This window comes from Drosophila biarmipes, chromosome 2L (genome assembly GCF_025231255.1).
Source record: "Drosophila biarmipes strain raj3 chromosome 2L, RU_DBia_V1.1, whole genome shotgun sequence".
Taxonomy (NCBI): domain Eukaryota; kingdom Metazoa; phylum Arthropoda; class Insecta; order Diptera; family Drosophilidae; genus Drosophila; species Drosophila biarmipes.
In genome coordinates, this window is record NC_066612.1 from 4062439 (window position 1) to 4073837 (window position 11399).

At 39.8% G+C, this 11399-nt stretch overlaps 2 protein-coding genes across 6 annotated transcripts; both read right to left on the reverse strand.

The window, feature by feature from the left end:
- Positions 1-8: 8 nt before the first annotated feature.
- Positions 9-956, reverse strand: LOC108036081 (uncharacterized). 3 transcript variants are annotated; one of them, XM_050885345.1, is made up of 3 exons: positions 805-956; positions 667-741; positions 9-616 (listed from the first exon to the last, which is right to left on the reverse strand). In XM_050885345.1, the coding sequence occupies exons 2-3, from the start codon at positions 679-681 to the stop codon at positions 122-124; spliced, it is 510 nt and encodes a 169-aa protein (XP_050741302.1). In that variant the 5' UTR covers positions 682-741; positions 805-956; the 3' UTR covers positions 9-121. The 3 variants fall into 3 exon arrangements, with proteins under 3 accessions (XP_050741302.1, XP_016967517.1, XP_016967516.1); XM_017112028.3 differs by having other exon boundaries at positions 9-631; positions 703-956; XM_017112027.3 differs by having other exon boundaries at positions 667-956.
- Positions 957-1118: 162 nt separating this feature from the next.
- LOC108036111 (putative apoptosis-inducing factor 1, mitochondrial) lies at positions 1119-10797 on the reverse strand. 3 transcript variants are annotated; one of them, XM_050885343.1, is made up of 8 exons: positions 10609-10797; positions 4630-5057; positions 4304-4536; positions 3607-3888; positions 3446-3548; positions 2954-3200; positions 2084-2898; positions 1119-2019 (listed from the first exon to the last, which is right to left on the reverse strand). In XM_050885343.1, exons 2-8 carry the CDS (start codon positions 4739-4741, stop codon positions 1598-1600), a joined length of 2214 nt encoding a protein of 737 aa, XP_050741300.1. In that variant the 5' UTR covers positions 4742-5057; positions 10609-10797; the 3' UTR covers positions 1119-1597. The 3 variants fall into 3 exon arrangements, with proteins under 3 accessions (XP_050741300.1, XP_050741301.1, XP_016967577.2); XM_050885344.1 differs by having other exon boundaries at positions 10735-10750; XM_017112088.3 differs by lacking the exon at positions 10609-10797 and having other exon boundaries at positions 4499-4536; positions 4630-4772.
- Between the last annotated feature and the right edge of the window lie 602 nt (positions 10798-11399).

Sequence of the window (11399 nt, forward strand, 5' to 3'; positions counted from 1 at the left end):
AATCATAAAAACCGGCGTTGTTTTGTAAAGATTTCGTAAATCTTAAACTTTTTTATCTTGAAACAAGAATGTTAGAATGGTATACTTATACTTAAATTCTTTAGTATTTGGTTGCTTGATTTTAGATGAGCTCCTGATTGTCCAAGAACTCACGTATCATATTCCTGCAGGACTTGAGCAGGGACCGGTTGCAGCTGCGCTCATTGCCCGGAATGGGAGTCCTGGTTTTGGCCTTGACTATGGATTTATTAATCACCGAACTCTCGGATTTGGCCGGAGTGACGGACCTTCTAAGGAGGTGCGATGGTATGGAGCGTTTCTTCAGCGGCTGACTGGCGACTGGAGGACGAACAGTCTGCTCTTTGGGCGTTGTGTTATCCACCACAGCAGGCGGTGGAGTGGGAGAGCAGGACTCGGTGTAGGATATAATATTGCTGCAGGCCTGTCGATCGTACTGGTATCGAAGGAGCAGGAGAGCTGCTGCTGCCTCCAGTTCCAGGGCACTGTGGTTGGCCAGGGATGTGTCCGCCACCTCGGATTCCCTCACTGGCGAAGGAGTCGCTTGCTTGCGCTTGTTCAACATGCGGTACTTCATGGCTGGGCTGTCGAAAAGGAACTGATATCCCGATAGCTTAGGACCAAAGTTTATATAGTTCTGAGATTTACCTGCAAAGGGGCCATCTACTACAAAGTTTTACCTACCAATTGGGCGGTAATTCCAGAGGCCCTAATAAGTAACCTCTGGGACAATACAGGTAGGATTTTACTAAACTAAGGTCGGTTATATTTCACGACTTTTATCACCAGGATTAAAAAGATCCTTGAATTATTGGTCGCTAATCTCCGTCACCCCAATAAGCCAGGTGCAATCCTTTCGAAGGCAGATGGTAGAACTTCTTTGAAAATTTCAGAGTCTTTAAAAATGTCGAACGTATTTTTCAAGTCTGACGGATAATGTCAACTCGGAGAATTAAAAAATAGACTACATGATGTTGTACTTCGGATTATTGCAGATTTTTTTTAAATTAGTTTTAAATTATTATATATACTTGTGACAACAATATTTGTTTACCACCATATTATTCAAGTTATAATTTTTTTTATATAAAACAAAATCATTTTCCAAGATCTTATGCTTTATTCGAAGACTAGTTAATTAATGAATGCCTCATGATCAAAAAGCGAAAGTTTTAACAGTGAAAATGCAAACGGTTTACAATTCAGGTGGTACGTGCAATTTTGTGTCAACAAATTTTTTTGGTGCTTCTTTTATTAGGAAAAATTACACACAATTCAACAGATATCTTCTTATCCACGAGTTTTAAATATTTACATGCAGATACGCATATTGCTGCCACATAACCGTATCAATGTCGTCGACTACAAAAAAAGGTTTATTCCAAAAATAATAAAACTAAAATTTCTGTTGCATTGCGCCATTGCCGTTCGTATCTAGTTGCAGTTGCAGTTGCATATGTACACAGTAAACATAGTTTAAGGCATCCGGGTTCTGATCGTTTCTGTTTCGCTGCGGGCTGCTTGGCATTCCAGGATACTGATAGAATCCACTCCTTAGTCCTTCAGGACAGTCCGGTTTCTACGCATGAATCTCGAACAGTTTGGCCACCTCATTGAGGTCATCGTACTTCTTATTCTGATTGATTATTGTCCTAGCTAAGCCTATCCGATTGAAGAGGTTCCACAGCAGAATACCGACGATCTTGTCGTTCTTCAAGTAGAATATCACACCCTTGCCATAGTTGGCCGCCTCATCGGGATCACAGGTAACGCCATCGGTGCTGCCAGTGGCATCGCTCTTCGTCGTCTGGCTGGTATTAGTGGTCGTGGGAATCTCGGGATCACTGGAGTCGGACAGTTGGTCTACGCGTTTGGCGTTATCCGAGGGCAGGGCGAACACGCCAACGGTGGGCAGGGAGGAGTCCACCAGGCCGATTCCCTCGTACCCAATCTCTGGACCCAGATCGGACCAAAACATGCTTTGATGTTGATAGGGTTTTTCTGTTGGAAACAAGGAATTACATTTGAATGGTTGGCTATATTGAGTGACTATATCACAACTTACTTGCTCCTGTCATGTTCTCGCCGGCCAGCCGACCAGAGACCACCGAGTGATCATGGTGCTCCACCCGCCGTCTGCCCAGCAGAGGATCGAAGAAGCAGGAAGCATCGCCAGCCACGTAGAGATTCCGCCTGGCCTCCAGCTCCGCATTGACCACGAAACCACCTAGACTACGGTCCACCTCTAGTCCGCTAGGAGCCGCTAGCTCTGTGTTGGGTGTGCAGCCCACGCAGACCACCACCACGTCGGACATCAAAGTCATGCCATTGTTCAGCTCTAACTTCAGATTGGTTTCATCTCTCACCGCCGATCGAATGCTCGCATTGGGGATGACGCAGACGCCTTGGGCTTCCATTTTCGCCATCGTCCAGCGGCTCAAGTAATTGGGCAGAACCTTTGACATGTTGGCGTTCTCCTGGAACACCTGATACACTTTGCCGCCATTGTTCTCCCTGGAGTAGTGAGCCAGGGAGCAGGCCAGCTCACTTCCGATGAAACCATTGCCCACAATGGTGATGGATCGCTTCTCAGACGCCAATTTTCGTAGGCGATCGAAGTCATCGGGCGTACGATAGACCATAACCTTTTCGAGAACGCTGGGCGGCGCATCGCGCAGCATTGTGAGGTTCTTGGGGGCACAGCCCGTGGCGATCAGGCATTCGTCGTAGCTTATCTCATAGCCGTCGTTCAACGTTGCTATGCGCTTTTGGGCGTCCACCTTCTTCACAGCGAAACCTTGAGCGACGGCAATACCGCCGTTTGCACTGTCATCCAGATCCTCGGGGTCCACGAAAAACTCGTCCGGCTCGAAGAACAAGCTGTCAAGGAAGTGGGTATTCAATAATTTCCTTAAAACTCATAATAAAGCCATACCTTCTCTCGGAACCCGTCCATTGCTTGAAGCGATAGTCCTTGATAGGATCCTCGTTCGGATTGGGCGTGTACCACAGCTCCTTGGAGAGCGGAGGACGCATGTAGGGCTTGCGAAACTCATTGCTAATCATCAGAACCTTGGCAGTGGCATCATTGGACTTGATGGCTCGGAACGCAGAGAAGGCAGCGGTTCCGCCACCGATAATAAGGTACGGCACATGCTTGGGAAGGTCTGAACTGGGCGGACCTGTAAATGAATAGAGAAATGTAGTATTATATATAACATTTTCTAGACCCTTTTATCTAAGCACCCATTGGCCTGTGATAAGCAACATGACAATTATTTTGTAATTTGCTCGTAATGGTTATACAATAATGATGATTTTTGACTGTGCAATAGATTATGCTTATCTGCAAGCGAATGTTTTTACATTCCCGAATGTTCTCTGCAGAAATATATAATATTTGCGTTTGCACTAAATTGGTACTTACTCGTAGCTAGGCCAGCTACTAATCTACGTTTCCGTTCCTCCTCCTCTTCCTGGGCTTTTCTGGCCTCACTGTCATCCGTATCCCGCGTCATGAACCAGGCGAGCTACAAGATTGTCAAGTTATTATTAGGGATCTTCCTTGAATATGGCTTAACAACATACCAATCCTCCTGCTAACAGGGCAGCCAGCGCTCCCAGCAGGCACTTCAGCCGCAGGTCCTTCATCCGGCCCTCGCACTCCTCATCGCCGCCGCCACTGCCACCGGGAGCAGTTCCGTCCTCGTTGCAGGGCTGGCAGGTTGTCTCCTTGCGTTTGCGCTTGAACTCCTCACAGGCGTTCGTGGGTTTGCAGGAATCCAGGACTGGCTGACTGGTGCTGAGCTTAGCACTGTCAGACTTGAGCACATCCTTGGCGCTGCAGACGCTCTTGACATCAGCAAAGCCCTGAAAGTAAGTTAGGATATTAGTTTAACATTTCTATAGGATTTTTAGAAGGGGATGCAAACGGGTTTCGGAAAAAAAAATTTATACCATTATTTCACCATGATTTCCGAAAATTACAGGGGAGATACAATTTGATAATACTAATACACACAGAATTAATATGGAAGTACTAAAACTTTTCAGAGGACTGATGGAGTAAAATTAGGGCAATCGAGTTCAATTAACAATTTTAGAGCCAACTAAAATAAAATTCGTGATGACACTTGTTTTTTCCTTAGGGAAAAGAAATGAGGCTATCTACTGGCAGCACGAAATGGATTAGTTACTATAGTTCTGGGTGGGATCCGATCTCCCGGTTTGCATTCCCGAACTTATGCAGCTAGAATGGATGATGCATGAGATGAGCGAAGGATACCACTTTGAAGAGTGGCTCCGACTGGGAGGGGGCTTGAAACTGGGCATTGGCGTAGGTGGGCATGGATGAGGCCTCCGCAACCGCTTCGTACTCCTCAGGAGGTGGCGAGGTCGCTGGCTTGGCGACGCAGGCTTGATGGTTCGGATACTTGTTGGCTTGCAATTTGGTGCGCGCCTCGAGGGTGCGTTTCTTTACCATTTGATAGAGACTGCTGTGTGCTGGCCGCAGAGGTGCTGCAATGGAGCAGGAGGAGCACAAGATCAGTACATTTAGAGAAAACATGAAACAGATTGCGCCTGCGGTGGGGCGCCCATAACCTCACTTACCGTACGCCGGCGGCGAGCGCTGCGGCACTGGGCCCAGTAGCCTCCTGTTGGCCAGGATGTACGCCTGCCGGATGAACTTCTGCGTCAGACATCGGACTCCCCAAATACTCATTGCGATTTACACTGATTCCGGACAAAGTGACACTCCACAGTCCACACAATTGTGTAACGTATGCGAAAGAAACGTGTGTGTTGCGAGTTTGTGTTTTGTTTACAAAAGAACCAATTTCTATGACAAATTTCTCCGTGTGAAGTCCGGCGTTGTTTAATTGATCTCGGCTCCCTTATCCCTCCTTGCTTTTCGTTTGTCGGTTTTTTGGTTTTCGGTCGTCCGTCTCCTTTTTTTTTTTTTTTTTAAATATTAAGTTACTTCCTTCCGTGAAGAGGGAAGAATTATTTGGCCGCCCCGTTGGAACGGGTTAACGCCACTGCCAATGTATGAAATTAAATTTCAAGAAAAACAAAATTTAATGGACAGCTATGTAAATATCGTGCAGTAGTTTCTGGTGATGTTATGATGACAATGAACGATGAGCGATGACGATGAACGATAAGCGATGAAAATGTTATCAATATGTGTGAGAAATTTTAATTTTGAGATTTTGTGAGTTGGTATAAGCGTGGATGGTGTTATAGTGTGTTAAATGAGCAGTGTGGAGTGTGTTGTATTAGATATTAATATTAGCAGCTCGAATGAAACTGGTAATCGATGTCCAATTTTCAATTGGTTCATTTCCAAGTAAACGATAGATATCGTTATATTTAAGTAGTGTTGGATAATTTTGTCTTGTTGGTGTATATTTTGAGCAATTTAACAAAATATGCGAAATGTCTTCATTAACGTTACACGAATCGCATAGGGCGTTATCGTAGACTTTCATTTTGGAAAGTGTGTATTTGTCAAAAGCATGTCCGCTTAAGATTCTGTTTAGAGTCTTCGTTTCTATACGGTTGAATAGGTGTTCTTTGTTTTTAAACCAAGGCTTGGAAGTGGTATATGGTGAGAGGAGAGAGTAACCCTTGTTACGCTCTAATGAGAACAGACTGTATTCACGCTCCCAGTCTTGTTTTATTTGCGCGAACATATGATTGATTGCGTCCTTAAGGGTCCATCTGACGGGTGCGAAAGAGCCGTTAATTTTAGCATTTTTAGCCGCTGTATCTGCGAGATCGTTTTCCCAAATATTGGAATGGCTTGGAATGTGGTGAAATTCTATGGATAGCAGGGTTGGGTTGTTTATGACTTTTTTCAGAATGCATTGAGAGATGCAGTTTTTGGAGTTCGTGTTCTTTATTGTCTGGATGGCACCAAGACTGTCAGTTAAAATTGCTATTTTGGAGAACTTTTTTGAAATACCGAAGTCAATGGCTTTTTCTAGGGCTGTGAGTTCAGCAGTCAGCGACGATAGTTTTTTGTCGGTGTAGAAACTTTTTATCGAATTGGAATTTAAGTGGACAAAGGCACCTCCTGTAAAATTTTCCGACACAGAACCATCCGTGAAGATGATTTCCATATTTTTTGAGGTTAAACTTCTTATTTTTTCTTTAAATAAAGAGAGAATTATAGTCTCGTTTGCCATTTTTTTATTTGTACAAGTACCTTTAAAGAAATTTGTGTCAACTGAAATCTTGCGTGTGGACAGAGAGTAAGGACAAATAGGAGCAATACTATCCAGGATATTTTTAAATTCAGCATAAATTCTACTGTAACTAGTATTTTTGGCTACAAAGGAGTTTGACAGAAGCGACGCAGATGGTAGTCCATGAGCGAACGTTTTGGCCAACTCCTTCGCTGTAGCGAATTTAATCCTATAAGCTGGAGGAAGTTCAGCTGCAAGATTATAAATAATATTAATTGGAGTCGATTTAATAAGTCCTAAGGCCTTTCTAAGGTGGAAATTAGCATGCTTATTTATATTGTTTTGTACTGATTTTGATATGTTTGAAAAAGAGGAGCAGGCGTATTCATATCTAGTTCTAATAAATGCTTTATAAAAGAGTAGTGACTTGCTTGGATGTACTCCGAAGCGGCAACCACTGAGCATTTGAATAAACATATTCGTTTGATTCGATTTAGAGATCGTTTTATTTACATGCTGAACAGACGAGTTGTTTGAACTTATGACTCTACCTAAATAATTTATACTATTTACATTTTTTAAAATAATATTATTGCACAAGATACTTAAAGGTTTTTTTCTTAGATTAAAATGAATGGTGGCTGATTTGTCTGGATTAAAAGTAAGATTATTAATATTGCACAGTTCCATAAACCTATTTACTTTTTGTTCTAATTTCTCTTCAGCCATCGAAAAGACTTTGTCATAACAGACTAGAAAGAAGTCGTCAGCGTACTGGAACAGAATACTGTCATGGTCATTACTTAAGCTGTGAAGCTCAGCTGTATATAAATTAAAGAGGATTGGACTCAGACAACTACCTTGACTAACTCCTTTGTTTACAGTTATCTCTGCAGTACCCATAGTGAGAACTCTTTTACTAAGGAAGTTTATAATGAAATAAATATGATTGTGGTCGAAACCCAAACTAACTAATTTGCTACCCAGAATAGGGATATTGACGGCATCAAAGGCTTTACTTAAGTCTAAAACCGCTGCGGTAACGTGGAAACCACGAGCTTTTAGGTTGGCTATGTTATTTATTACATCGTTGATGCATTGGGCAGTAGAATGGTTTTTTCTGAACGCATAGGATCTTGGTGGCAGAATTTTATTTTTATTAATGTACTCTTCCATCCGCAATTTAATCAAACCTTCTAAGCACTTAAAAGTCACACTTAGAAGGCAGATAGGTCTGTTGTTGGTAATAATTGAAGAGTCTAGATTTTTTTTGGGAACAGGTATAACCCTTATTTTCCGCCACTGATCTGGAATAAACCCATTGTCTAAAGTAATGTTTAGCAGGGATACCAGTTTTTCTATTTGACTTAAGGGTAGAGATAGAAGCATTCTGTATGAAATGTTGTCAAGACCCTTAGCCGAGTCTGGGTTACGAGAGTTAAGGAAGTCAAGAAGTTCACGCGCTGAGAAATTAGAGTTGGTATATCTATAAAGCAGATCAGGAGAAAAAGATACGTCAGGACACATCGCAGTGTTGGGAGCTGTGGCTATTTGATTGAGAAAATCTCTATGTTCTGAGTCAGATATTGCACTGTTTGACGGTTTAATTTGTTTAAAAAGTTTAAGATTTTTGATTTTGTTCCACATATCTTTCAGAGAAGAGGGGTTAGAAATGTCTTCTGCTAGCTTATTGAGGTTTTCTTTTCTCATTTTATAATAATAGTTGTTAAGTTTTTTATTACTGTTAATATAGGCAATAGCATCAGATTGTAGTTTGGATTTAAAATATTTTTGTCTGCACGCGTTTCTTAATCTAAACAATTTTTCACATACCTCGTCCCAATACTTTTTTGGAACATATCTATTGTTTGTATTTATTTTAATTGAATTATTACAGTGTATTGTTTGGGATAAGTTGGAAATGCTATCTAACGTTGTAATTTGAATTTTGGAAAAGTCTTTGATTATTTTATTATGGTTAAATTTAATAATATTAGTCGAAGCAGAAATTTGGTCTATTTCAATTAAGATTGGGAAATGATTGCTATTTGATATTTTAGAATTTATTGAGGACCAGTTAGAACAAAGATTGCTACTATTAATGAAAGTGAGATCGAGTGTTGAAGTATAGGATGGGTTATGGGAGTAAGTTGGAGAGCCGTTGTTAAGGCAAAAGAAACCGGAGTGTAAGAGGGAATTTTCTAAAATACCGCCTCTGACATCTTGAGTATTATTACCCCAAATGCTGGATTTGGCATTGAAGTCACCACCTATGACAGTTAGACCACTCGATTGAGCAGCAATAGTAAATAGATCATCGCAGCCTTGTTGAAAAGAATTAATGTCTGTGCTGGGAGCAGCATAGACACTGAAAATATTAATATTATTTCTTAGGTTAATTGTACGGATACCAATGACTTCTAAGCTAATATCACAGTTGATTTGTTTAAAGCGTATGTGTTTTTTTAAGTAAATTCCAACGCCTCCATAACCATCGTTACGCGGCTTACATACAAAATTATAATTTGCCAAGCTACACATGGAATTATTGGAAATCCATATCTCTGATAAAATTGCTATGTCTATGTTATTGTTTACTAAGAATAATTCTAGTAATTGTTTGTTATTATTAGCAGTTAAGCTCTGAATATTATACTGTAGGATTTTTATTGTCATTTAAATAATATAACTTTATGTTTTATTTTCAAATGAAAACAGATAGACAAATGAAAGAGAAAAGAAAAACGAATAAATAAAAAACAATTAATTTAACAGAAAAAAAAAAAAAAAAAAAAAAAAAATCAGAAAAATAAGTAAATAGATAAATAAATAAATAAAAAAGTTATTATTCAAAATTAAACAAGTTGATTAATTTTGAACAAATCAATTTTTGAGTTTGTAAGTGCTATTCTGTTTCTTAAATTCTCTAAAAAGTTTCTTGATTCAGGTACTAAATTGGTTGTTTCGTTGACTAGAAATGAGGATATTTCAGAAGCTAATTGATTTAAGCTATTCTCCGCAGCTTCAAGAGCTGGATTGTCTAAAAAAGGTTGACTAGAGGGTGAGGAACTAGGTGGATTAGAATGAATGAGAGAAAACTTTTCGTTTGGAGTGTACTCATGTTCATAAAGAGCAGCTTTCCAGCTGATCATAGTGTCGCGTGAATTTTTATCTTCGTTTTTCTTGTTAAGAGAGTTCTTAACAACCTTATTAAAAGGGTTTTGTGCAAATATTTGTTGGGTAGCTATTTTGGTATTATTTTGTAACACTGGATTGGCAGATTTTCTTTGCCATGTTGGCTGGGGGAAGTGGGTTAAGTCGTTGGTGTCGACTTCATCTAAAATTTGGAAGAGAGAGGGGTACCTAATCTTCGTTTCATTTCGTGATAAATTCTCAATAGTCATACATTTCTGGATAGCGTACGCTCTCTTACGAGCAGGGCACTCAAGAGAGGTGGCTGGGTGATTTTGTTTGCAGTTGGCACAAACGAGTTGATTACATTGTTGTTCTCTTGAATGCGAAAGAGAACATTTACTGCATTTTTGTTCAGTTTGTTTACAATGCTGAGCAAAGTGATTAAATCTAAAACAACGAAAACATTGACTAAAAGGAACATATGGACTAACATTAATTTTGGTGTACAGGAAGACAATCTCGTTGGGAATTTGAGTACCTTTAAAAAGAATCTTAACCCTAGGAGTGTTAATAAAAATATCTTTATTGTCTCGGTCCTTAGTCTTCACACGAATTATTTCTTGAATAGGTACTGGAGAAGAAATGTACTCCTTAAGTTCAGAGTCGGAAAATTTTGTCGGAATATTAAAAATAATACCCATTTTAAAAATGAAATGCTTAAGAATTTTAGGTTCGTAACCATTACTTTTAAGATTTGAGGACAGGATGCTATTAGCTGCCGTTGCTGACTTGCACTCAGCCTTGCAGCGCCCATAACCAATCTTATTTACTGAAATTATATCTTTAATATTTAATTTTAGCAGGACAGCATTTAGTTCAAGAGGATTTATAGGAACTCTTCTAGGTCGGTTTTCGCCATTGGTTTCACCAATTTTGTCTATGTAGACCACAAAGGGTCCCTTGTGAGCGCTGCTGTACGAGTATCCGTTGTTTTCCAAATTTCCACTTTCTCTCTTCTCTTCTTTGCTAGCAGGATCCGTTATAGCTTTACCACTTACTTGGCTGGTTGGACTCGGATGACTTACAGGGTCAATGACTTCTTTCATCACAACTTCTTCGCTTTCCGATTCTACTAAATTGTTATCCGTAGGTTTTTTCTTTTTATTTAAGGGCGATAATTTCGGCCTTTTAACGTTGCTCAGCTCCGAATAAGGGTTTTTACCCTTGGCCTCGGAGGAGGCCATTTTTCTTGGAGTAACTTTACCCGTAATTGATTGTTTATTTAACCAATAACAACAGACAAATATTTATAAAAGGTATTAAACGTATATATTACGTTATATTTTTGTTTTGAAAAAAAACAGAATAAGTAAAAATCGGTATCACACACTGCTCAAACACCTCCGTTGCATGCAACAGTCAGCACGCGAAAGATGGTCTCCTTTTATTTTTCATTCCCTCGCCTGTCTTGTTGTTTTTGTTTTTTTGCCTCTGCCCCAGTGTGACCGTCGCCGTGATATGCGAAAATATTCGCCATTGCTTGAAACGGTGGAATTGGAAACATAGGTGCTGTTTTGTTTTCTAATTTAGAACTAAAATCTTGTGATATTAAAAAACTTACGATCTACGCAGATCAACAAGTTCATTATAGTTCCTTTTAACGATATTATAACAACATGGACCCCTCCTCAATTAAACGATATATTTTAAGAAATTAATTTGTTATCTGTCAGTGAAACTCTTACAGTACCCACCATAGCTAGCGGTCAAAAGGTTTTTCTTTAAGAAAAATAATTATAATTGTATGATTTGAACTAATTTAGTTAAAATAAAACTTCTAACCGTTGTGTCACAGGATCTTAAGAATAACAAGTAAATATTTTTCTGTGTACCAAATTTATAGGCGGCGCCAAAGTACTTGTGTAATACATTAAATAATATAGTATATTTCTTCAAGCTCATAACTTGTTTCGGCGCACCGTGCATAATATAAATATGAATAATTTGTAAGCAATAATTATCAGGGCTGTTGTAGGTGGCGTGTTGGTGAGCACA